Raw genomic sequence first — 27,771 nt, 5'->3', positions numbered from 1 at the left:
GACATATAGTAACCTATCTCCTGAGTTCAAGGCTCTCACTACCAGTCTAGATACGGTAATGGTTCCAAGTAATATACATGTTGCCATGGAAACTCCTGAGTGGAAGACTGCAGTTATGGAAGAAATAAAAGCTCTAGAGAAAAATGAGACATGGGAACAGGTTGCTCTTCCTGAGGGGCACAAGACAGTTAGATGTAAATGGATTTTTACTGTCAAGTACAAATCCGGAGATTGGTAGCCAAAGGCTTTACTCAAACCTTTGGTATTGATTACTCTGTGACATTCTCTCATGTGGCCAAACTCAATACGATCTGGATGTTGTTATCTGTTGCTGTTAATAAAGATTGGCCTTTGCACCAATAGGATGTGAAGAATGAGTTTCTTAATGGAGAACTCGAAGAAGAAGTCTATATGAGCCCTCCACCCGGCTTCGAAAACCAATTTAAGCATCGGGTTTGTAGATTGAAGAAGTCACTGTATGGGTTGAAACAGTCTCCAAGAGCCTGGTTTGACAGATTCACCACGTTTGTTAAAACATAGGGGTATGATCAGGGGCAAGACCAGTTTACAAAGAAGTCTGGTTCAGGAAAGTTCTCAGTACTTATTTGTGTATGTAGATGACATTGTACTGGCCGGTGATGATACTGATGAAATTATAAGAAAAATTGTGATACTTCCTTAGAAGGGAGGTAGCTCAATTTAAGAAGGGTATCTTTATCTCACAACAAAAGTATACTCTAGATCTCCTCAAAGAAACAGAAATGACTGGGTGTAAACCTGTAGACATCCCTGCGGAGTATAATGCCAAGCTGAGTAATGTTAACAATGGAGCCCCTGTTAATGTTGTCAGTCAATTCATGCAAGCTCCCTATGAGGAACATATGACGACCATCGTAAAATGCATTCGATGTCCTTACAAAGTATTGCCAACAATCCGGTCAAGCACGATAGGACAAGACAGTGAGCTTTCAATGAAATTGTTCTGTGACAATATTGACAGACATTTCATTAAAGAAAGACTTGACAATGGGATTGCAGATGTCCTTACAAAGGGGTTGGGTCTGATTGATATTTACGCCCCAACTTGAAGGGGAGTGTCGAAAAAGGGTTGGTTTGCCCTAGGAGCTTATTTGTAATTCTCTTATGGGCTTAGGGCTTTTCTATTTATTTTAAATTATTCGTGTGATGAAATTCTTTTTTCAGGTGAAAGCAACAAACAGAAGTAAGGGTAAAAGTTTAATTTAAAATGCCAAATGAAAAGAAAAAAGAACATAGAAGAATTCAAAGTTGTACATAACTCAGGACAGGGCTGCCTCAGCTAATAAGAGAGCTGGCAAATCTCAGCCACGCTTCTCACTTGAGTTTACAAAAACATTTAAAAAAAAAAACAAACAAACAAACAAATTGTGTATGGAAAAAAGCTTCTTTATTTTTTCTGCAAGCACACTGATGGTTGTGATGATCACTTGTAGACATTAAATTGAGCCAATTAGGCATTTGGCTTGAGAAGTTTTACAGTTTCCCAAGTGAAATCTGCGTCGTCACGGCCGAAATGACCATAAGCAGCCGTCTTTTGGTATCTGAAGTTTCCTCCTCTCTTCAAGTCAAGATTGATTGCAATCATTCCAGGCCTAAAGTCAAAGTTCTCCTTAATCAAGGCAAGGATGTCTTTATCTGGGATTTTTCCTGTTTTGTAGGTGTCTACAAACACTGACAAAGGTTCTGCTACTCCTATTGCATAAGAAACTTGCACGATACAGCGACGAGCAAGTCCCGAAGCAACTATACTCTTTGCTGCTTGCCTAACAATATAAGCACCACTTCTATCTACCTTGGTTGGATCCTTCCCTGAGAATGCACCACCACCATGAGCACCCCACCCTCCGTAGGTATCAATGATGATCTTCCTTCCTGTCAATCCTGCATCACCATGAGGTCCTCCAATGACGAAACGACCGGATGGATTGAGATGGAAGATAGTCTTGTCGTCGAGATACTTTGCTGGTATGACAGGTTTTATGACATGCTCTTTCAGATCTTTAGCAATTTGTTCGTTTGTTACCGTCTCGTCGTGTTGGGTTGAGATTAGAACAGTATGGACCCTGACCGGGACCATGGCTCCATTGTCATTCTTGTACTCGACGGTCACTTGTGTCTTACCGTCAGGTCGAAGCCACGGGCAGGTTTTGTTCTTCCTGACCTCAGTGAGCTTAGCACCAAGTTTTGTAGCAAGGACATGAGTGAGTGGCATTAGCTCTGGGGTTTCATCTGTGGCATAACCAAACATATGGCCTTGATCACCAGCTCCAATCTCCTCAGGTTTCTTGGTCAAGTGTCCATGGACACCTTGGGCAATGTCAGGGCTTTGTTGTTCAATATTCACAAGAACCTTGCAGTTGTCGGCATCAAGACCGACATCGGCGGAGACAAATCCAATTCCTCTGCAAGTATCTCGAACTATTTTCTCATAGTTGACGTTAGCCTTTGTTGTGATCTCACCAAACACCATGACCATGTTGGTTTTAGTGCAGGTCTCACAAGCGACCTTACTCTCGGGATCTTGTTCAAGACATGCATCGAGGATAGCATCGGAAACCTGGTCGCAAAGCTTGTCGGGATGGCCCTCATTGACAGATTCAGAAGTGAAGAGGAAGGTATCCATTATAGGACTGACACAAATAATGGCAAAGAGTTGGTTTCCAAAACAAACGCAATTGACATTACATTATATTGGAAGGAATAGAAATAGCAACAAAAACAAAAATCAACGATTTCATATAACATAAGATGTACAAAACAGCCAACCATAAATCAATCAACTATTGACACAAAAATATTTTCATTTATAATGAAATTGTGATTCTTTTACACTGAGAATGAGAGATACATTTGACAATAAGTTGAATATTATAGAGTGATCAAGCAATGAGTAATAAAATCTGGAAAATGTATGAATTAAAACAGAGATGAAAAACAAAGAACCTGAGAATTGAAGAAAAGGCCTGAGGAATTTCGAAGCTTGAAAAGGATTAAAAGAAAGAGGAGGAAGTTGAGAGAAGAAATGGAGTATGAAAGAGTTTTATAGGTTAGAGGGAAGAATTAACGAATGGAAGAGTCCCAATTCCAAAGAATCGTTCCTTCCTCAGCAATTTTAGGGAGTTTTCAACTGCCTCATCACTTCTCTTCCACTCTTCTCAACCCACCATGTAACTATATTTAGGTTTATCACAATTTTTTTTTTTTAAAAAAAATTATTACATTTTAATTTAGAGATCCATGATTTTTTTTTTTTTTTTTAGTTCGAAAGGTAAATTTTTAATTTTAAAAGTTTATGGACCAAAAAGACAGATCTCAAAGTTTAAAGATTAAATTTATAATTTATCCTAAAATAAATTAACGATAAAAAAAAATCAAATCCATTAAGTTTTTAGTAAAAATAAAATGCATTTTGATGCCAACTTGAATGTAGCCTTTACAATATTAGTATAATTCAATCATAATTAATAAGTACTCCTTTCGAGTAAAAAATTAAAATTCTCTTACTCTTATTTATACTTAAAAAAAGAAAAAGATATTCATGGCTTTTCTTGATGTTGAGGTTTCAATATCTCCACAATTTATTGTACGTAAAATGTGATATTATAGTTAGTAGTAAGTGATCAAATTATTTTAAATTTGTAATATCATTTTAAATAACAAATATTACCTGAGATTTATTCTTGCATGGGCACTTCAAAAATAGAAATTGGGATTGGTCACATAGTTAAATGTATTAAAAACCTACCTAATTTCTTATAGCCATCACTTACAAATTTTTGGTGAATGGTTGAGTAAGAAATGACCAAACTATTGAAATGAGCATACTTTTGATTGATATTTGACAATATTGCATGAGGTTTCTCTTGTTGGTTAATACTTCAATTCTGGTGGGGTTGGTGAGATAAAGCACACTTGTGAATTATATTGATGGTAGGTCATTTCATATAAGTTCAACCATCAAATTAGCTCATGGGATCTAAAACATTCAAAGTTGGAGTAGAACTTTATGCAAGATTCACTTTATTTGGTTGTTCAACCTTTGATATATTCTTAAAGTTGATTTACAAAGTAATCCAACAAATTATTAAACTTTAAAAGTTATTTACTAGATTTTTTTGTGTCTCATAGATCTTTTAAGTTAAAAAATAATATCGTTTCTAATTATATTTATAACATATTTTAACATTTATTTTAAAATTGAGTTTTGAGCTTGATTAGACATTAAAACTCCAAATTTGTGTCCAATAAATTTGTGAATTTTACAAAGTATTGAATGACTCAAAGACAAGTTTGTAGACTTATATGATACAAACTTAAAAATTTATAAATCTATTCAAACTTCATTTGGTAATCATTTACTTTTTTGGTGTTTGATATTTGGTTTTTCAAAATTGTATTTGTTTTTTCATAATTATTACTCATCATTTTCATATTTCCAAGGTAAACATATATTCTTCATCAAATTTCAATTAAAAATTATTTTTTTGAAAGCTACTTTCTTTTTTGGACAAAATACAGTTTTAATCCTTGAAGTTTTAAGCTCATGTCTATTTGATCTACAAAGTTTTCAAATTTAAATTAAAGTAATTGGTAAAAATGGCATTTATAAACTTAATTATCATAAAGAAAAGGAACCAGAACTAAACGACGACGAAAAAGGATTAAATGTAAGAAAACCATCTCAAGGGTTCAAACCGTATATTAATACACATGATCACACTTAACATATAAATTGATTGTCTCAATATACATAACAAAGCAATTAGAAAACAAGATTAAACATATACTATCACCAACAGCAAGAAAAAGAATAAGTAGCAAATGAAAGGCCCTACATAGATTGGTGAAAATATGAGAACAATGAATAAACAGTGAACACGGAAGGCAGCCCGGAATAATACCCGAGGAAAAGGCAGTAAAATGAAGTTTTCCTCATCTGAGAGGGGATTGCGCCAAGGCATCTTTGTTACGATTGCAGGCTGCGTGACGATGAAAGAAGATTGTATTGAAAGAAAGATTCGGAATAACCTATGCGGTTCTTCAATACATGCCGTTAAGATTTAGTAACTGAGGCCAAGTTGAAGTCCAAGTGCAGCATGGATGAGAAACAGTGTCATGATTCCACTACCCAAAATACCATGAACATTCCTCAGCCCAGGATTATTCTGCACATGGGAATAACAATAAGAGGACAAGTAGTAGGGAAAGGAAGGTTAAGCATTGGTCAATCGTTACCTCAAAAAGTGAAGGCAGGAGAGTTTGTACAGTCAAGAGTGTGAGGCCGATGAACCCCGTTACAGCATGCGGACTAGAGATAAGACGAAACCGAAGTTAAGATTATATTGACAGCTTTTGTCTGAGTTGAATTTTGGTCCTAGGAACTTATGCTAAGTCATTATAAAAATAATTAATAAGCTGTCATAGAAGTGCTTCATATGAATTTTTTTCGTTCAAAAGAAACCTAACTTTCATTGAAAAATGAAAGAATACAGAGACAAAAAATAAGCGAAACAACAGGAGCCCAACACTAACTATAGAAAGGACTCCAATACGAAAAACAAAAACAAGAACAATATCATAATTATAAAACAATCAAGTGACGGATGCCCAAAAGAAAGCATTAAATCTCACCAAATTCCAAACCTCTCTAAATTTCTCCACAATTCCTAAAAAAAACTGCTATTGCACTCGGATCAAATACCCCAAAAAATAGAAAAGAAGCTCGCTTGCCACAACATTTTACCCTTTTCACTAAGGGGGTACAAAACCAACTCCAAAGTTGTTCTTAGAAATAATCAACTTGGGGCAGGAGTTAAAGTTGATAAAGTAGTTCGGAATTTGGACAGAATGATGCAATTGAAATTAAACCAATGTGCTTTGATAAGGAGGGAGAAAAGGGTAGAGAAATTGGTTTATCACTGTACCTCTCGAATATAGGTTTGTCTGATGTAAGTAGAGATGTGATTCCACCTGTTGCTCCAAGAGCGAAAAAGAAAAACATCCCGCCTAGAAGCTTTGGATGCAAGTCTTTGGCATTAGCCTTCTCCTCCTGGATCAGTTCAAATGTACGATGTAACTAGATTGTGAATGGAGACTTTCTGTAAGTGCAGAAAAGGTCTGAAGCTAATATTCATACCACGTTGTCAGAGTAACGGATTCGAAAACCTAAATATGTTCCATAGCCACCCATGGCGAAGAGCACAACAGCCTAATCAGGACACAGCTCGGATTAGAAAATCAATGATAACATTACTACATAAGAAGCAAAACAAAAGAAAACTTGCCATGTTGCCAGGATGACCCCAATGTACCAGCCATTCAGGAAGATTCCAAGATTTAACAAGCTCAACGAAAGGACCAAAGAGAGACCTCACAGTTCCCGCTGTCATTTAGGTATCCATTCAAGTTCATGACAAGTGACCAAAGATTGCATCTCACCTCAATTAAAAGGAAAGAATGAAAAGAAAAATATTATCTATTTGTGCTTTCATGTGCATATGTCTAAGAAAGAAACAATTTATTAACTTGTATTTCATGAACATATATACAAAAGGAAGAACAAGTCGTCCTGTGAAGAAATGCAAAGGGAGATGTATATTTCTTTTAGATAACTCCTCATTCTTCAATGAGCGAATTCCAAAAAAGGGCTAACTACAAGATGCTTTGGCTACTAGTAATCTAAATCCAACGACTCATAAGGTTTCTTTTCTTATTTTCAAATGCTCTTATATTTGCTTCCATCAGAATATCCCACGTCTCAATCAGAATGAAATTAGTCCACCAAATGGACTTCAATCTTGCCTTCTTTACTCTGAAACCGCCAGCTGGAAAACCTAATCTATCAACTCTCAAAGGGGGCAACAAATTAAGATAAACAGTTTTGAGAAAAGAGCAGAATCTATTCAAAATTAGTTTACTCCAAAATTGAAACAGGGCAAAAATATTGAAAGTGAAGAATCCCACCTCGGTTAAATTGAAAAATGGGGATGGGCTCTAAGTCTATAGAAAGAGTCCATGCCCTTGGTTTTCAGTCGTCCCAATTAGAAACAATTTAAGCTTGAGTGTGCGGGTGTAAATAATATAAAAGCTTTGAATGAGTGCTCTTGTAATTGGGATCAGAAGAGAAAATTGTTCTACGTGATTGTAACAATTTTTCACAAAATGGATTTCTTGCTGGTAGCCTATGGCTTTCTCCAAATCAGGAGTTTTCCATGTAAATTCTTGTATTCTCAGTTTTTATTGATTTCTTTTAATTTTTCTGTTATTTTTATGTTTTTTCTAGAAGTGAGAGGTTTTTCCCAACAAGTGATAACCTAACCTAGTCGGTAGAATCCTCAAGTGCCGAACAGAGGTGTAGTGGAGCCTCGAAAGTAGTCACGATGTGATCCGTGGTTGAACTTTACTGGATAGATTGGGTACTTTGGTGAACAAGAGCAAGCCTTGATAAGAGTTAGAAGGTTGGAGGACTATTTGAGAGGAGACTATGTGATCCTTTGTTAGAGAGGAGGATTGTTAGAAATGCGACCAAAATCCCCGATTGCTTAAATAAGGGGTGATCATGAGTTTATAAGGGAAAACGACTATCTCCAATGATATGAAGCCTTTCGAAGTGAAACCAAAAGCAAAAGCATGAAGATTTATGTCTAAAGTAGACAATATCATACCATTGTAGAGATGATTGGAGGATGATCGTCTGCAGACACAAGATTCGAAAAGTGTAAACAAGATTAAGTCTAAACTGCATAAACTGTTCAGTACAGACGTAATGTGCCTTGAAGAACACAGAATTCGTAAAGAAGTTCGAATTCACTTCTCTCGCATAATTTTTATTGAGATAGTGTGAGCATTGCAAAAAGTTTCTTCGCAACAATCCCATAAGTTCGGAGCGACAACAAAATCTCCTTTCGTAATACCACTAACACATCAAAAACAGTCTAAGGTCAAGTAAAGTACAAATCATTCTACATCGAGAAGATACAGTAAAGCGTTGACTCCAGAAGAAAACAGAAACCAATCACTCAAATTCAAGACAACATAAAAACACTGAATAACGAGAGAAGTGAGTGAGTACCTCCAGGAAGCGCAGCGATGAACAGTAAAGGAAAAGGCGATAGAGAGTACAAACGCGTCTCGCTTGTTTCCTTCATTTCCACAAAATCACCGAACTCGTCGTCCCGTGCAAAAGACGGATTGAACCGAACGCTTGTCCTTGAAGTCACAGGGGAAGCCAAAGAGAAAGAAGAATCGCGAGGGAGCTTCGGATGATATGGGAACGAAATGGGGAATGAAGTGGAAGGTAATGGAGGTGATGATACCTTGGTTAAGCACATGTAAGAAGAAGAAGAAGAAGAAGCTGCAGTTAGCGTAGCCATGGAGAGACGGAGAGAGAGATAACGATGCTTGGAATGTGAGTTCCAGAGAATGGATTTCGAATGGAAGAGACAGTGATGAGTAAAGGAAGAAAAAGTGTGTAGAAGAAATGGAGGGAAAGGTCTAGAAAGAGACACGCTCATACTTCTCACCTCTATTTCTATTATTCAACCAACTTTTTACTCTTTTATCTTAATTCATTTTATTTGAAAATTTCCCACAAAACATCATCTTTTGGTTAATTATAAGGATATAAATAAATACATACATATATATTCTATTATGCAGTCGCACACAATTAAAAATTGTCACCAGATAATTTTTTATTTTTTAAAAATTAATTAAAAATAGTTTTTATATATATAAAGGAATGGAGAATATAGACTATATTAATCGTTATTTGTTGATTATATAAATTTTATCGACTAGATTTTAAGTGAAAAAAATAACTTTTAAACTTTAAAAATATTTTTGGTTAAAATAATGGACAAAAATTAAGTTGATGAACGGTTGAAAAAATATGGTGTACATGATATCATTGTAACTCTATTTCGACGGTATAAAAAATTAAGTTTATTTAAACTCAAAAGATACAACGTCATTCATTACATCAATTTTTATACACTAATTACCACTTTAATTTTCGTGGATATTGTGAATTTTGTCATGCATTCTTCCAATTGTTATACATAAAATATCATGTTAATTTTCCACTCGTCATTTTAATAAGAAAGCCATCCAGGGTATGTTTTGCCATTTTGGAAACATTGTGAAGTTCAATGGTTAAAAATCAGATTAAGAACATAATTAAAACTTATCCTATTTCCGTTATTTAAACAAATTCTTTTTACCCTCAAGTATAACGTAAACTTAGACAAATGCTACATTTCTTAATTATACTCTTATCGTTAAATAAACGAAAATAAAATCACATCCACCTTTACCATTAAAATTGACTCAAATATATTTTCTAAACAATAAAATAAGCAAGAGAAATTCTGGAAGCTTTTGTAATTTTAGAAGATTTGAGGAATATGAAAGACAAATTTTCAGCTTGCTTTCACTTCGTTTGAGTCAAAATACTCTTTAGGATATGTTTGGAGCAAGGACTAAATACTATTTTGTACCCTCCAACTAATTACAATCAACATTATTTCAAAACTCTATTTCCTTCTCAAACTAAAATAATTTACACCTCAAACACATATTATTATAACTTAAATTAAAATAATCTATTCTAAACACAAACTATTATAACTTAACTATACCTAAGACAATAATAACCAATTCTTTAACTCAAACGTCCTCTTAGAGATTATTAAAAGATTTTCATTTTGTAAAAGACTTTGCAATCAGATTTGCTGGTGCCCTTGCATCGCCAAAAGCTCGACTTCCCTGTACTTTTTTTTTTTTAGCATCTCTTTTTCTGGTGGAAGGTTAAAAGAGCATTTTTGGGATCATTGAGATGTCCTCTGCTTTACCTGAGGATCTTTCTTGTGTTTAATTTGCTTTCGCCGTGTATACCATTTTTTTTTCCTAAAGAAAAAACGTGATAGAAATTGACTTGATAGTTGAGTTATCAACGAAACAATCGCTAACATGAATGTGGCGAGTACTAATAACCACTAAAAAATTACTTCTCAATAGACTTTTTTCTTTTTTCTTTTTTCTTTTTTCCTTTTTTTTTTAGAGATCGGTAATCTTTTAAAATTGGGAATCAAAGAATCTAGGTCCCTGGCAGTTTATCAACATTGCTGCAGATGTCGATTCCTTCATATGCCCATCTCACCGATGGCAACATTCATGAATTCTACCCTATTTGTGCTTAACAAATCATGCGACGTATTAGAAAGTAACTGCTATATACAAGCACATGATTATATTACAAGTGAATTCTACAGAAATCATCTGATTCATCCGACAATTAGAAATAGCCTCCAGAAGAAACAAGGTTCGTGTCTCCCACGTGTAAGCCGGTAGGATTCTGAGCTCATTCCAGTCGACCATGCACGACTTTGTGGTACTTTGTTCTTAACTGAGGTTAAAGCAATGAAAATGTCACTGCATATTGGAAGCAATTCTGCATGGTAAATAGTGGCCAATATGTAGTGTTTCGAATATTTCATATACTATTCAATACTATATTACGAGTCATGACCTTACTTAAAGAGGATCTGTTTCTATAAGTTGTACAACTACATCCTTAAGGAGTTTGAAATAATATGCTGACATGTCATTTCATCACAAATAATATGTTGAACTGCCTAAAAGATTTGATCTAAGCATGGCATCTGAGTAGTCGACGAGATATTGGTAGGAAGGTTAATCCCAAGAACAATTTTTTTTCCTTTTAAAAAAAGAAACAAGTATTTCATTGATGTGAATTAAATACAGAAAAGCTTTAAAGTCCCCCTTGTGAAAAACAGTTCCATAATATTTTTCCAAACAAATTCTACAAAACAAGGCTCTAACTGCACTAGACCCATAAGATTTTTGCTTGTCATGTTCAAATTACCCGGAACATGGTTTTAATAATTCAAAATTAATTTTAGTCATATGAAAAACGCATATAAAAATGTAAAATCAAACCCTAAACCGATTTTTTAGTGAAAAAGACATGTTTTATATTGATTTTGAAAATGATAAAATAAATTTAACTATTTCAAAATCAATCTCAAACATGCATGAAGATCCATTTCAAATTTTTCTTAGTGGTTGGTTAGATTAACCTGAGAGATTTTGAGAAAGGAGTGTGCTTCTTCCAAAAAGTGTTTAATACGAAATACTAAGCTTCGGATTGATTAGAAAAAATGTTCTTAAAAAAAGTCATTTTTATTTAAACTCTTTTGATCAAAACTATTTCAAATACAATTTGAAAGTGTTTTAAAAGCTATTTTGAGAGATTACCAAGCACTTCATTTTTTTCTAAAATGACTTATTTTCAAAATTAAATATTTGAAAAGTTAAATCAAACACATCCTAACACAATAAGAAGATTCTGCTAAAAGAAAGAGAGAAGGAAAAGGAATTTGTAGATTTGCCAGTAAATAATCTACAACTTGAAGAAGGAAAACAATCGAATGAAGCTACATAAAAGGGATTTCTCTACAGTTATCGAGTAGTCGAATGACATGTTTGAGAGTGTTCTTTCCTTTTTCTCAATGAAACCGTTATTCTTATAAAAAGAATGACATATTTTAGAGTGGCTTTGAAATGGTTAAAATCACTTTTGTCCTTTTCAAAATTACTTGGGAAATAATTTTAAGCATTCAAAATCAGTTTTAATAGTATGAAAACTGCATTTATCCATGTAAAATTGAACATTAAATTGATTTTAAATGACTAAAAGTGAGTTTCAGGATGATTTGAACATAAAAAGATGGTTTTAACAATTTCAAAATTAACTAAGAGTTGACTTAATGAAGATACATAATGAGGAGGAAAAAAAAAAGAAGGGAATCTGGGGGAAGATTTTTGGATCCTGTGATCCCTTCAACTTCTATGAAATAAAGAATATCCAAAATTTCCTTCTAAAAAATGAGCTTTCATTGCAAAATTTATGATTCTTATGCCGAGTGAAGAAAAGTATGCCAAAATAACCCGATTGAATTGATAAGGAACTGAAAAGGGTAGATGATAAAATACCTAAGACGCCAATTACTTCATGCCATTTTCCATCATAATATCATCTTCCAACCCGGAGGATGTTGTTACTTATTGCTCCCTTGGTCACAGACTCTCTGTGAGGATCAATCTTCCAGTGTCCATCAACGACGAATTTTATCTATAGTAAGTTGGAAAGATAAAATTAGTAAGGTTATCAATCAAATACGTGATCGCCAAAAGGTTTCTCTCATTGCCCGTTACCAAGTTGAATTAAAGAGTCTTTAACCTTATATTCAACCCAATTACTCTGACTTAATACACATACAAGAATATAGAATTCAAAAGATTATATTAAGAAATTATCATAAAGAGGAAAAATAAGACCTCTTAAATAGAAAACACGTTATAGAAAAATTTTCTACCATGAATAGAATGAGATAAAAGATGAGCAAAAATCTAAAAGGTTAAATGTCCTTGAACCACCAATAGGCAAATTTTGAACGCTCCCACAACATAAAGGTATAACAAAATGGCCAAAACAGAGAGAATATGCCGAGTTTCACTTGGTTGAATTCAACAACAAAAACAATGAAGGATGCGGCTACGCATAAGAGGAAAAACACATCTCTAACAAACAACACACATGTTACCCTACAATACGTTTGAAACATAATATGATTAACAGACTATTAACAAATAAAGAGGAGACTAACAAAGAAAATAAAAAATAATCACACTAACGGCTTAACAATAGGTAAAATAGTAATAGGCACAAGAATTGGTATTCAAGAAACACAATGCAGAATGAACATAAAAGAAAGAATTATATCACACAACATTTGAAGCACAAAACTCCTGTGCGATTGCCCAGAAATAAATGCACCTATTAGACACAATTGAAAATTTAGGAACCTATTTAGAAACATTTTAAAGTAAAGGGACCCTATTAGACATGATATCAATGTTGAATGTTCAGGATTTATTAGACATCTATTAAAGTTCAAAAACCTATTCGACAAAGCTAGTTCGGGAACCAAACGTGTAATTTACCTAGTTAAAAACAAGAAGTAGAAAATAAAAATGTCACAAAGGGCGGGGACCATTCTGCAATGAGTAAATAAACATTACGATGGATGTTTCATGAAGGATTTTCCAACCTCATAAACTCCAGGATAAAGCCACAACACCGTTGACCAAAGCCTGGGTTTCCTGGAAAACATTACCGTTGTCAGCTTATATGTTATGCAAGGGGACGTGAAGATGAAAATATTCTTGACAGGCAAAGGAATACTTTATCACTAAAATCCAAGTCTAACAGTTGAACTTTGTTCCTGGTTTTACTGACAAATTACAGAAGGGGTTCAGCAAAATTTTCCTAGTACTGGAACAAAGGCAAAAAGTCAAGCATTTGGGGCAGACTGAAATATCACCCACATCTGAATAATCCTTTTGTACTGAACCAAGCCAGCCCAACCCACCTACCTAGACCCCAACAACCTAGCAGGAGGAAGAAGGCCCAAGTATACCATTTGGTGGCACTCTAAGCATTTGAACTTAGGGGTATCAGAAGTAGAAAATCAAGAAAGGTAGATAAAAGAATCAAGAACTTATGCATTGTAAACAAGAGGAGACTATAAGAAAATATTAATTGGTAAGACTTTAGGAAATTGACATGGAACATCTAACTTTTAGCATCCTTGCCTTTTTTTACTTCCTTTATGCCTAGTCTTGGATATTCATTTTTATGTCTACATGAAATTAGAGTAAATTAATTGAAGTACTTAAGCATTTAAAACCAATCCTAAGGACGAGAATCTTTTCCATCACTTGTGTACTAAATTATTATGTCAGTCGCTTGCAGTGACACATTTGCAGGAATGTCTTCAGAAATCAGATAAAAGAGGAAAAAATACTGAACTTTGAATTAACGGAATCCAGAGGATTGGACGATGGCTGTGGATCCATCTTAATCCTATTGTGCCAACCATTGAAGCTACCAGCTACCTCAACAATTTCTCCTTCCCCACCGTAATGAATGTGAACCTGATAAATCAGATATCAAGCTTCAGTCAGCAGGCATAAGGATCATATAAAGGAAACCCTAAACCATATTTATATCTTATGTTCGGTAGACATAGCTTTTTCTTTGCAGAAGGGACTGATTCCTAATAATATTCCTCATTTGAAAAGTCGTTAAACTAGTTTTTCTCGGTGGATCTTGGGCGAGATCAACTAAAAGATTTACTTTTTCTAACTTATAGATTGTTTGGGCCCTTTTGGGCTTTTCTAGAGATTAAAGGCTGAGATTTTAGTAATTTTTCCAAATATTAGATAATCTACCCAAATATTATACCAAATTTTATTTATTTTCAAATTCTCTCCAAATTTGGTTATCTTTATCGAATATTATATTCAATTCTTATGTAATTAATTAGATTTTTAAATTTTGGGAAAGATTAAATTTTGCAAAAAAAAAAAAAAAAGTAAGATATGGAAAATATATAAAATCTCGGTATTAATCTGTTCGAGAATTCACCGATCTTGGTGCTAATCTGCCCGAGATTCATACCGAGATTTTATATATTTTCCATATTTTACCTTTTTTAAAAAAAATTAATATTTCCAAAAATTTAAAAATCAAAATCAATCACTTGAGATCCATCTAAAAATTTCATTTGGATAATTGGTAAATTGACTTGAAAATTAGAATTTTGGCTAAAGTTTTAAAAATTAAATAAGATTTTGATATAATATTTGATAAATATAATCAAAATTTGGAGAAAAATTCAAAATATATAAAATTTAGTTTAAGATCTAGAAAGATCACACAATATTTTGGAAAAATTACTAGGTGTAATATCTCCGAGATGTACCAAGAAAGGCACAAAAGGGCCAAAAGAATCGATAACTTAGAAAAAGCTAATTTTTTTTAACTAAATCTCGGTGGTCGATCTAGTGTGAGATAAACCAAGAAAAGCTATTTAAACAAGTTTAAAAAAATGGTGATAATTCTATAAGGTGAAAACTTAAAAGGTTATTTCTGACAATTTCGTCCCAATCTTCGATGATTTGACATTAGCTATTAGTACAAATAATTTCTTTTACCTACAACAGCCAAAAGAATAATTTTATCATTTAAAATTTTCCAGATTTCAATGTCTTGATTTTAAACTTCAGAAGAAATGTTGCAGCACGACAGGCAGTCTATGATTGTTTAACTCTTTTGCATCAAAGGAAAGGAAAAGAAACGACAGGAAAAAGGTATTATACACGGATTTAAAGCATCCTACACAGTACCGAGATACTGTGCATGATCTTTAACATTACAACTCGAAAAGAAGCCAGACATGTACCTCCTCCAATCCGGAAAGACTCTCTTCAGCAGCAACTAACTCTGTATCTTTTTCCAAAATGAGTTTTTGGGCCTTGCTGATCTCTGCCTCAGCCTTGCTTTGCAAAGCAGACAAAGCAAGCTGACAGTGAATAAACATATAAACAGAAAAAATAAATTGTAATTAGTGAAGAAAAGTCAAGAATGGGTGCAAAAACATCAGCACGAGGTAAAATCACAAGAACTGCTAAGTGAAACAATGTCTCTCAATCTTCTACACTGTGGATACTAAACAGATCGATAAACTAACTTAAAAGCAAATCAATAAATTAAATATCAAGAAATCTTGAGACCATGAGTTAAGAAACCCATGAAAGTATCCAGCACCTCAATGATATAGAAAATGCAACAAAAACATATCTTACCTTACAGAGTGTTAGACACAGAAATGAGAAAAACACAGCTTAGGGAGACTGGTGAAAGTAAGTCTAACAATTAGGAGGAGAGCAATTATAGAAAATTTATCTAGTATGGGTATTTTTACATTAGATTTTTCAATTTGCTAACCCTACATACTCCTTAACTAACCACTGTGCATCATGTTTACAATGTCTTTGACGCACAAATAGAATGGTAAGTTCAAGTGAAGCTTTTACAACAGAGATTAAAGTCAAGTATCCAAAGTGAATTCCCCATCTACTGTATGCGGAATTTGTTTAGAAGAATTGAGTTTGAATTTTGAATGCATCACATTATGAATGCTTTACGCTAAATTAACCACGAAGAAGAAGTCATATATGATATACCTTGTCCCTCTCAATCTGGTCCTTCAGCTGAGACAGTTCCAGCTCCTTCTGATGCTATAGACAGAAAAGAAATGGAGTGAGAATAAGGAAGTGAATCCCAATAAGAAATGGGCAGAACTTCATACATCGTCAAATTCAGCAACAAGATATTTGAAGCAGATGAAATATAAATCAATACCAACATAAATTTGAGACGCTCAATCTCAACTTGATTCTCAGATATTTTTATCTGTACCATAGAGAGACAGAAAGCCTTTTTTAAAAAAAAAAATCAGGAAATTCAATTGATTGAATCTAGCAATATCTTAACAAAGTGAACGTACCTCAGCACCAAACACCTTTTCAATTTGACCATTCAAAGCTTCAGTTGAAGGTTGATCATCCCTATAAATGGAGTCAAATGATATGGATTTAGAAAGGTGATGAATTTCCAAAGATGGCATTCAAATCTGATGAAACTTGCAAATTATTTGGTATGAAAACCAATCATTTGGGCAACCACAAAGACAACAGAAAATCACACAAAAGACTTTGAATATGGTAGTCTTGCTGTTTGAATTACTGACCTAGTTAATTGACCAACAGTTGTGGTAGACATATTGTCCTCAAATTCAGATGCACTCCCATTTGATGCCATCACAGAACCTCTACTTGCAGTGGTGTCTTCTGAGAATGCCTCAGCATGGAAGTTTATTTCAGATTCTTCTGCATTTACTGCTGTAAAGGAACCATTGCCTTTTCCAGCGCCACTCTCGCTTAATGTGGCATCGAAATTATCTGAGCATCAATGCATTGTCACGTGCTCAACTTCAAGTTTTCAGAAGCACCAGATTATATAAGCCAAAGGCAGGATAATATTTAATGACAAAAAAATGTTTTTGTTTACGCAAGGACAGATTGAAATTAGTAGTTTGAACAGCAATGGTACTTTTTTTTTTTATAGGAAACAGAACAGCAATGGTACTTGAAAAAAAAATATGCATAACAACATAATATAAAAATAGGATATGAAATTATCTCTATCTCTAACATCAAATTCCTGGAATACAGATCACAATTTTTACAAAGCCATTGTCGATCACAAGAATCACAGTGAAGATCAACTGCAGAAGGTGAGATGTACAGGAAAATTTCCTCCGACATAAAGCTTGGCAATAGATGATGTAATCTTCTAAACCTCTATTAAACAAATTAACATCTTATTTATAATAAAGCTCAAGAAAATTAACATATTACGGTTCACATGAGAGTTTGTAGCTAAAGTGAAAAATGAAACAATGACTTGATTACTATCCATGTGCATCTAACTGACTACAGTAATAAAAATAAATAAAAGGTTTTTTCTTTGCATCAAGTATGTCAACTGGTTTGATCGGTTCCAAACATAAAGGCACTATTTGAGCTGTAACCACAACATCATAGATGTTGATTTAAAATCCCAATCATACAAAATACAACTCTAATCGTTCTAAATGCAAAACTATCCATCTATGACATTTGGACTGTGCGATTCTCCATATTATACAGAATGCTATGATTTTTCTTTAATACATTAAGTAAATACTTACCATTTCGGCTCCATATTATTCTACAGCATCCACATCGAAATTTATGTTGACACTCAAAAAAATAATAGTTAATGCAACTTACCATCTATTATATCCAGATCTCCATTTTGTATAAATCTAGTCACCCTCTCTGCTAGGGATAACTCCTCCGAATATTTTATCAACTTGTAACTAGACTCTCCATGTTCAAGAGCCTTATCAATATTTAAACCACTAGATTGGTCACCTATGATAGTCATTTCGGCTGATAAAGAGATGTCATCCACATTGTTATCTTCTTTCTTGACCTGTTCATTTGAATAATACAAGTCCTCTTCCTTTGTGGAGGAACCAGTTATCAAAAGCAGAGGTTTGTCAACATGGTCATGCATGTCGAGATATTCATCAACTGTAGAATTTATCATATAATTCTGTCCAGAAAGGACTTCAGGAGACGAGGGAGATTCAACAACCACCTCAATTTGACATTCCAATGATTTTTCAGGATTTTCCATTAATAAATTCTTTGAATATTCAGTTAGCTCCCCAGTGTAGTCAAAGTCATTACACGTAACACCTAAACCAATATTTGGACTAGTAAAACAATCTTCTGAAGCAGTGACTTCAGTTTTCATGGATGTATCATCTTCAACTGTCATGTTATCATTATTTTCCCCATGTGATTCATTGTATTCATCATGGCATATAAGATCATTAGACAACTCCTCCTCCACTGATGAATTGGCTGTAGTTGTAGGAGCCGAAATGCAGTCATCGAAACTAAAAGTGTGGATGGTATTTGAACTATGAGATAGATTTTCCAAGACCAGAACTTTGTTTGGTGAAGAAAGGTCTTCAACAACATCTTTCGCCTCGCCATCCTGGCCTTTTAAGAAATACAAGGTTATCAATTATTCAAATGAGAAACCGTAATTTATTAACACGGATTAAAGAATCATGAATTAACCTGTCAGAGTAATGTTCCCCAACTCACAATCACTTTCAACTGCATTGGTTGAGTTAGTAACAAGAAGCTCTCGAATAAGTTTGTGACCCCTTCGTCTGACGATATTCGCCAGGTCAGTCCTGAATGCATTCCAAATGAAGCATTTAATCATCAACCAAGAAAGTATTCCAAAAGAGAACACTACACTACGACTCCAACTTGCAAATGTAAAACAGTAGCAGAGGTATTTTGGAAACTTATCCTTATCCTCATTCTAGTTTGTGAACACATAATTTAAACCCTCACAAAGCATGCAATTCATTAAACACCAAAACGAGAACACTAAAAAGATGAAAAGTAACCTTCCATGCTGCGAAAGCTCCTTTGTGGAAGGTATATGATCCTCCGGAAGTCCGACCGATCTAATGAACTCGCGAATGTCGTTGCAGAGCTCCTCATTACTCTTCGTCTTTCTACTAGTCCTGAAACACAAAACTCCACCACAACATCAAACCTAAATGCAAAAAAAAACAATATACACATCAAGATTGACCTCCAATACCGAAACAAAACCAAAAATGACGAGGAAGAAAACCTGGAATTCCTGATTGAACAAGTACAGACGTTAGAATCTCTTCTTGGATGACGGTGGTGATGGTGGCCGAAACAGTGAAACTTCGGGTGCTGATTCTGAGTTTGCAGTTGGTCTAGGAAAGAGAGATTTCGAGAAGAAAGAGACAGTAATGAGGGAAAATGAGAGAGCGTAGCCATGGGAAAAGCGAAACTCTGAGACTCTCACTGCGCGCGAAATCTCTGAGCGAGCATTTGCAGCTTTCTCAGCGCTTGGCTTTTGTCGCGAAGAGATTCTCGTTTATGGCGATGACGAACGGGAATGAATGAAAGTTCTTCGCGAAATTACCACCATCACTATTTTTATGTAAGATTTTTATTTTCTTTTCTTTTTTTAAAATTATTGGAAAGGGTATGAAGAAAATCGTTTAAAAGGATAATATAATATAATATAATATATATATATAAGAACATCACATCACCTGATTTGTTTAAATTTATAATATAATCTCATTTAAACCCCACCATAAAAATATATGAACCAAAGTTCGTTATGCATGTAATGACACAAATTTCCTAAAAAAACACAAAGGGGAATTTGAAAAGGAAAAAAAAGGCAAATATTTACTTAATGTATTAAAGAAAAGTCATAAACTAGTAATTGTACTCGTTTAAAACCTTTGACAATGAATAACTTTAGCACATAGGTAAAGCTTCTTTTAAATACGATAATTAATATAAATTAGAGATAAAGTTGATAATATAATAGATATTAGTCTTTTTCCTCATCTTGTTTTTTCTTCTACTTGTTTATAAATAATTACATGATAATTTTGCTGGCTCGTTCCTGAGATTTTTATAAAATAATAATATAGGAAGTACATATACTTCTCATTTACGTTAGTATTATCTTATATGAATACATTCAAATATGTGACAAAGACATGTCCATCTTCTTCCAGATACGTTAAAGGGATACATTGGTTCTTTTTTTTTTTTTTTTCATATTTAAGCCTAATCACTTAAAAAACTCAATCGACAACCTATTTTATTTACAAGTCCACTTAAATCTAGCCATTCAAACCAAAATAAATTAATAATAAAATAATAAAAATAGAAAAGATGTGAAAGAAAAACCCTAATGGTAATTAAATATTCATTCTTCTCTTTTCTCTCACTATCTAAATCATGATTCACACCTCATCACTCTTCATCCTCAACTTCATTCTTCAATCTTCATATCCTACTTCTTCCATGTAGCTTGCTATAGTCGCTCAACCACCACTACACTCTGTTAGATTTTATTCTCACTCTCTTCTTAAATCTAGTTTAATCTAACTTAAAATAAGTATGAAGCGATATATTTTTCAAAATGAAAACATTTTTCGTTTTATCCTTCAATTATGAAAATTGAACATGATCTCCCACTTTCACGGTTAATGGAGAAAAATAACCAACCACAATTATCTCATAATTGTTTAGTTATAAATAAATATAATAATTAACTTATTATATTATATTTATAATATATAGTTTTAATATCAGATCATATGTAATATTTAAACCATATTTCTTTTCTCCTTTATTCAATATAAATCATATTTTTATCAAATTCTTCCAACTAATGTATCTCATATACATCATGTCAACTGTATCACATGTAATTGAACCAGCTTAATTATATCATATATAATCAAACTCTCTGTTGTTAATTTGAACAATTCAAACTAACCCAAAAACTTATTCTCAACTTGAATCCATTGAGCTACCAAGGGGACCTTATGGACCTGTAGCTTGAAGCTCCGACGATACGTGAATAGCTGGTTAAACTCTTTAATCACAAGATTCACCATCCTTTAACTGCCAGGCACTACACTAAAGATCGACAACTACACTTTTCTCACTACATGTATATTTCTGTGTCCATCGGATATAACCAATCAACAGTACGATAACCCTTCATAAATCGCTCGTAAGTACATTGGGCCAATTTATCATTTTGCCCATGTAGTTACATCTAACTCCTTCAGTACCACTGATTCTTCTAACAAACAATACATCATAGTCCTACTATGAGTGAACACCTCTCGAATCATGAAAAAGTGTGTGGCGCCACATCGTTCAAGCCCTAAAATTAGCCCTTAAGGGAGCAATTTATCTACTTACCCCTGCTTCGGAGAATGAGTGAATTTCATCCTGTGTAGCTGTGTATGTCTCCACATACATGCTTAAGTCACAACGATAACCAAGGATCTTAGTTTATTGGTCTGTGATAAATACAACTAAAATATCTCATATTTCATTGAAGACAGTGAAAAAATATCTCATATTATTACATCACAAGCATTTGTTCATACATGTGTTTACAAACTACAAGATCCTACAAGATTTAAGGCATCAACCCCAACAAAATATGCTTCAAATACTAATTGTATGGATAAGATTCATATAATTAAGTTTAATATGATTTTTATTTATATTAAATGTCATGCATTATTGAGAGAATACAAACTATAGACTATATTATATTTGATACAACATTAAAACTATAGGTTATATGTTATATTTGATATAACATATAGTTTAATATATACTATATGATAAGGTTATATATATATTAAATGGTTTTTTATTTATTAAATTATTTTGAATTAAATTAAATTAAAATTTGAAATTAATTTAGGAGGGAGTTGTAACTCTCTTCCCCTCTTTTCAGAGTTGTAACTCCTTTCAGATGTGTGTGGGTGTGTGGGTAGTTCATTTTCCACGATTAATTAATCTTCTTCACAAAATATTACAGGAATGCTCTCCCAAGAAAATTTTTTTCTACAAAAAAATTTCTCTTCTCCCTCAAATACTCTCTCCCTCTCTCCCAAAATCATTTATAACCCACAACTCCTGAATTCTCACCATATCCCTAAAGAGAATATAGGAGGTTCACTCGTGGTGGTGGCACTTGGTTTTTTTTTTTATGTTTGAGATTTTGGTATGAAGGATCTCTTACCGAAGAGTTCCATGAGCACGTTCGGATTGCTCCAATTTCACAGTGATCGAAATACAATATTATACATTCCTACAAACAATTATGCAAACAAACATTAATTATCGGCATGCTATAAACAATAAAATAACAAGAGAATGAGTGTTATATCAGTTGAAGATGTTCTTCACACTTCGGAACTCAATGCAACAAAAACCTCCACGCGATCTACCAACACCCAACAACAACGTCAACTACAGCAGCATGAACAACCGCACGAAAAACCGCACGAACACGAACGCTGCAGCGACGACACCACAAGAAAAGAGCCTCGGGTATTCTTGGAGTGAAAACCCAAAGTGTAGTCTTTGGTGAATTTGGTAGAAGAATGAGGAAACACTGACCGTGTAGGCAATAAGTAAGTGGGAGGGAAAAACGCACTATCACATAGCACGATGCTTATCGTTTAGGAAACACTATACGATCGTGTAGGTTTTACTGAACAATTGGTTAGGAAATAGTATACGATCGTTTAGCAAACTCAACACACACTATGGTCGTTTAGAGAAGCTATGCGATTGTGTAGGAACTAGTGTGCAATCGTTTAGGAGCGAGGTGGACGATCGTCTAGACGAAGAGCGACTATCGTATAGGCTCTCGATTCTTTAATCGATCGTTTACTATCTTACCAACGCGCGGTCTCTTTTTTCTTTTGGACGATTGACGAACAGCGATTCAAAAAATGAAACAATTTCATTTTTATTTCATCGGTTACAATAACCGACTTATTCCCACTAACCCACGTCCAAACATGATTTTTGGATTAATTATCATATAACTAACCAAATTTAATAATAAATATAATCATATTATATTTTTATCCTATAGTTTGATATCACATATCTACTATACTATTTTCTCCTCTACTTGATATAAATCATATTTATATCTAATTTCTTCCAAAATAATGTATCTTATACATTTAGCCAATTATATCATATATAATTAACCAGTCATATTATTCATATATAATCGCAAACTTTCTATCTTATAATTTTGAACATTTCAAAAATTAACCTCCAACTACTGTTGCCGTGGGCTACTCAACTTTTATCCAAGCTTACCAGGGCGACCAATGGCACCTGTGGCTCTCGAAAGCTCCAACAGGTCTGATGAATAGACTAAACTACTCTTTAGCCACGAGATCCACTATCCGTTAACTGTCAAGCATTTCACTAAACAACAACAGCTGAACTCTTTGTACCAAGATATATTTCTGTTTCCATGGATTAAATCAATCATGAGTACGATGACCTTTCATAGATGCTCGTAAGTATAGCTGGGCCAAATTACTAATTTATGCCCTGTGTATTACATCTCACTTCTTAAGTACCACTGATTCTTTAATGAACAATACAACATGTCCAACTATGTGTGAAACCTCTCGACGCTAAGAGAAGTTGTTTGCACTAATGTTCAAGTCCCGGAATCAGCCCTTAAGAGAGCTATCTATCTACTTACCCCTGCTTCGGGGAAGGAGTGAATTCCATCTTGTGTAGATGAGTTCCCAACTCTCAAATCAAACGAATCCCCAAAATGGTAGGTTTAAATCGGCGACCTGGCCACTCGCACCCATACAAATCAAAAGACCGCCCTCAATGGCAGGAGTTCCCAACTAACTCAAGATTGAGGTCACGTTACCTATAGTCATCCTAGTGAAGTGAAGTCTCTGTCATGAACGATGTTATATAACGAGACGTTAGCATTTTGTGGTCAGGTCTTATACAAACTCTTTGTATAGGACACCCCCGCTCGCATGTCCTCAACACGAATGATCAGGATCAAACCATCTGTGATAAGACAACCTAGGATGTTAATTTATTGGATTTATCATGAAAGCTATTTGGGATAAGAAATACTGTAGAATATCACTTACATTCTCTTTGTTTCTGGATCTAACATACGAATCTTGCTCTAACCCAAAGACACAATGAAATTAACAAAGATGAACGCGATCGAATGAGGATGTTGGACTACAACTCTGAGAGAACAATAAGAGAACTTCATGAAAAGTTCGACAAAAGTGAATAACTAAGAGTGACCTTCCATTCTCAATATCAATGTTATTCAATGCTATTGGTTGAATATTAGTTGGGAAAAATGCTTTGATAGAATTTATGTGTTGCATTGAATACATATTGAATAAATGCTGAAGAAATCATTGAAGAAAGAAGAAGAATGGTGCAGTTTGAAGAGTTTTTGAAATTGAGAATAAAATTGGTATTTCGCATGGATAAAAGGTCAGTCATATATAAATTTTTAGGAAGAGGCCATTCATAAAAAAAGTTTTTGATTTTTAGGTCACTTTGTGAAATTTTCCAAGAAGAAAAGCCCAAGTGAAAACAAAGAATTAAAAAAAAATCGGAGAAAATCCAAAGAAAAAAATCTACGAAAGAGTAAGGGCCCACCTTGTGGCGAGATCTTTAAGTATAATTTATAATATGAGTAGCCAATAAGAGCATAGCTTAACTGGCATAATGTTCAAACTATCAACCTCGTGGTTTGGGGTTCGATTCCCCCACCCCACACTTTAATTACAATACCTCTTAATAAAACATATATAAATAATATGAGTATAAATCCTAATTAATTTAAAATTTGCAAGTAAAATCTTTTCCAATTAGGAGAATCTACGATTAATTTCACATAATATATATTTTCTTCCATTTAAATTTGGTCAAACCAAAGGTTCCATGTCATTAAGCTTCTTATAATTTTATTTGTTTATATATTACTTTTTAAACTTTCTTTCTTGAAATTAAGAAATATATCATTACAACAACATCAAATAATTATTAAAAAAAAAGTGGAAAAAATGATTTTGAGTTCATCTCAATGCCACCGCTTGCCGAATTGAAACCACCATTGTAGCTCCTACTAGTGACTTAATCGGCCGCCGACCAACCAAATACGCAAAGTTAGCAAACATAACATACATACACAAAAACGACATCATTTCTAAATGCAAGCTTGTTGCCAAAATCTCAATCTTTCTATAACAACTCGACCTTTCTAAAGCTCTGACAAAAGTCGTTACTTCAGTTGAAGAATAAGCAATTTTGTTTTGAGAATGCCTTTTCGTCTTCCTTCTCTTTGTATTCAATCAATGCTTATGTATATACAGTCTATTTCCTTATTACATAATAATACAAAAAAATGAATAATATTACACATGGCTTGCTTTGGTTGGTGGAGAGAAATATTATAACAAATTCTTAACAGAATGTGGTGACTCATTTCCAATTATTCTTCCACCTTCCCTTTTCCTTTTCCATCTTTATTTTCTTCCCTAACATCCCCCTCAAACTCGAGGGTACTTCAAGTACTCCCAGTTTGGATTTTAGTGTGTAGAAGTGGGAGTTGTTGAATGGTTTGGTGTGGCAATCAGCTAGTTGGTCTGCCAAAGGAACATAGTGGATGGTGATTTCGCCTTTTAGAACATGGTCCCGTACAAAGTGGATGCCAACTTCTACATGTTTAGTTCGAGAGTAAAACATCAGGTTTGCAGCTAAGGCCCCTGCCCTTAGATTGTCGCACCATATGGTCGGTCGAGTTTTTTTATTTTAATCCCATCTCACTGAGTAGTTGTTGAAGCCAGAGAACTTAGGATGTAGCATGAGCTAGTGCCCTGTATTCAGATTCTGTACTCGACCGTGCAACGACCGTTTGCTTCTTTGATGCTGTCTCTTATACACATCTAGATGTGTATAAGCTCACTGAGTAGTTGTTGAAGCCAGAGGACTTCGGATGTAGCATGAGCTAGTGCCCTGTACTCAGATTCTGTACTCGACCATGCAATGACTGTTTGTTTCTTTGAGGACCATGAGACAATGTTATTTCCTAAAAATGAGCAGTAGGCAGCAACCGATTTTCTATCATCAAGATTTGAGGCCCAATCAGCATCTGAGTAGGCAGAGACAATTAAGTTCGGGCTTGGTTGGAAGTAAAGTCCATAGTGTTTCGTGTCGTTGATATAGCGAAGTACTCTCTTAGCTACCTGCCAGTGTGCATCCGTTGGAGTTTGAAGGAATTGACTCAGCTGGTTGACTGCATAAGTAATGTCCGGCTATGTGTGTGTTAATTACTGAAGGGCGCCTATGGTGTTGCGAGATATATAAGGATCAGAGATGGGCTACCCATCGGTCTTCAATAGTTTTCTGCCTTGCACACTTGGTGAGGGCATTAGTTTCACGTCAATCATCTGTAGCTTGTGCAGTAGATCATCCACATACTTGGGATTTATCAGGAGACCAGATTCTGGGTAATGAACTTGTATTCCCAGGAAATACCGAAGTTGTCCCAGATCCTTGAGTGCAAATTGAACATCAAGAGTTTCAATGAGTTGGAGTTTCTCTGTTAATTTAGAATTATTACATGTGATAATGATGTCGTCGACATAAACAAATAGAAAGATTATTGAGCCCAACGTTCGTTAGATAGACAGTGAGGTGTCCGATTGAGAATGATGAAATCCCCATTTTGTTAGGACAGAGTTGAGAGCAGTATTCCATGCTCGTGGAGCTTGTTTTAGGCCATAAATAGCCTTGTCAAGTTTGCAGACATGGTTCGGATATAGAGAATTGACATATTCGGGTGGTTGGCACATATATACATCCTCGACGAGTTTTCCATTTAAGGATGCATTGTTGAAGTCAAGTTGCCTGAGAGACCAACCTTGTGACACAACAACACTGATTACTACTCGGATTGTGGAAGACTTCACGACAGGGCTGAATGTCTCAGAGAAGTCCACTCCATGATGTCGATGAAAGCCCTTCACAACTAGTCGGGCCTTATACCGTTGTATTGAGCCATCCATGTTTCTCTTGAGTTGAAATATCCACTTGTTTCCAAATATATTGTGTGATAGAGATGGGGGAACCAATGTCCAGGTCTTGTTCTTTATGAGAGATGAGTATTCCTCATCCATAGCCTTATTCCACTGAGGAGTTGCAAGTGCACCTGTGATTCTTGTGGGCTTTGTTTAAGACCAATTAGTAGCTTTGCTTGTTATCTAGGCTTTGGGTTTAAATATGTCAGCTTTAGCTTTTGTTATCATGAGGTGAGTGGGAACTGGTGAGAGGCAGGAGGAGATGACAGGTTTTGGCAAGGTGGTAAAGGATGGATTATCAGTAGGATGTGGCGTATGTGGTATATTGGGGTTGTCATGTTGGACTGGGCTGGTTTGAGTCGGGGGCAACGACGAGTGATGGGTAGAGCTCACCGATGGAGAGAGATTTGGACTATGGTAAGATGCATAACTTGGAGAGGATATTTGGTTTGTGGTGGTGAGCTGATTGAGGAGATGATTTCGAGGTGGAGTGTTGAACTTCACTGGTTCGGTAGTAGAGGAGCTTCCTGCGAGTGTGGCATTGGCTATGACTGCTCTGATACCAAGTTGAAGAATAAGTAATTTTGTTTTGAGAATGCCCTTTCGTCTTCCTTCTCTTTGTATTCAATCAATGCTTAGGTATATACAACCTATTTCCTTATATACACATTGTCCTTCAATGTGG

General features: G+C 34.6%; 3 protein-coding genes across 6 annotated transcripts; all 3 read right to left on the bottom strand.

The window, feature by feature from the left end:
* Nucleotides 1–1,273: 1,273 nt before the first annotated feature.
* Nucleotides 1,274–3,185, bottom strand: LOC120072915 (S-adenosylmethionine synthase 3). The gene is made up of 2 exons (XM_039025445.1): nt 2,983–3,185; nt 1,274–2,669 (listed from the first exon to the last, which is right to left on the bottom strand). Exon 2 carries the CDS (start codon nt 2,660–2,662, stop codon nt 1,490–1,492), a length of 1,173 nt encoding a protein of 390 aa, XP_038881373.1. The 5' UTR covers nt 2,663–2,669; nt 2,983–3,185; the 3' UTR covers nt 1,274–1,489.
* Nucleotides 3,186–4,710: 1,525 nt separating this feature from the next.
* Nucleotides 4,711–8,549, bottom strand: LOC120072635. The gene is made up of 6 exons (XM_039025055.1): nt 8,111–8,549; nt 6,324–6,421; nt 6,176–6,247; nt 5,964–6,088; nt 5,275–5,347; nt 4,711–5,204 (listed from the first exon to the last, which is right to left on the bottom strand). The coding sequence occupies exons 1-6, from the start codon at nt 8,409–8,411 to the stop codon at nt 5,100–5,102; spliced, it is 774 nt and encodes a 257-aa protein (XP_038880983.1). The 5' UTR covers nt 8,412–8,549; the 3' UTR covers nt 4,711–5,099.
* A 1,455-nt stretch (nt 8,550–10,004) lies between these two features.
* Nucleotides 10,005–19,576, bottom strand: LOC120073980 (protein PTST homolog 3, chloroplastic). 4 transcript variants are annotated; one of them, XM_039026923.1, is made up of 13 exons: nt 19,241–19,575; nt 19,008–19,127; nt 18,667–18,785; nt 17,803–18,585; nt 16,719–16,929; nt 16,476–16,536; nt 16,331–16,381; nt 16,153–16,206; nt 15,369–15,488; nt 13,934–14,058; nt 13,173–13,224; nt 12,055–12,193; nt 10,005–10,489 (listed from the first exon to the last, which is right to left on the bottom strand). In XM_039026923.1, the coding sequence occupies exons 1-12, from the start codon at nt 19,414–19,416 to the stop codon at nt 12,095–12,097; spliced, it is 1,971 nt and encodes a 656-aa protein (XP_038882851.1). In that variant the 5' UTR covers nt 19,417–19,575; the 3' UTR covers nt 10,005–10,489; nt 12,055–12,094. The 4 variants fall into 4 exon arrangements, with proteins under 4 accessions (XP_038882851.1, XP_038882849.1, XP_038882848.1 ...); XM_039026921.1 differs by having other exon boundaries at nt 10,005–10,470; nt 19,241–19,574; XM_039026920.1 differs by having other exon boundaries at nt 10,005–10,444; nt 19,241–19,574.
* Between the last annotated feature and the right edge of the window lie 8,195 nt (nt 19,577–27,771).

The sequence above is a fragment of the Benincasa hispida genome, chromosome 3 (assembly GCF_009727055.1).
Source record: "Benincasa hispida cultivar B227 chromosome 3, ASM972705v1, whole genome shotgun sequence".
Classification (NCBI taxonomy): Eukaryota; Viridiplantae; Streptophyta; class Magnoliopsida; order Cucurbitales; family Cucurbitaceae; genus Benincasa; species Benincasa hispida.
This window is presented reverse-complemented; position numbering and strand designations above follow the sequence as displayed.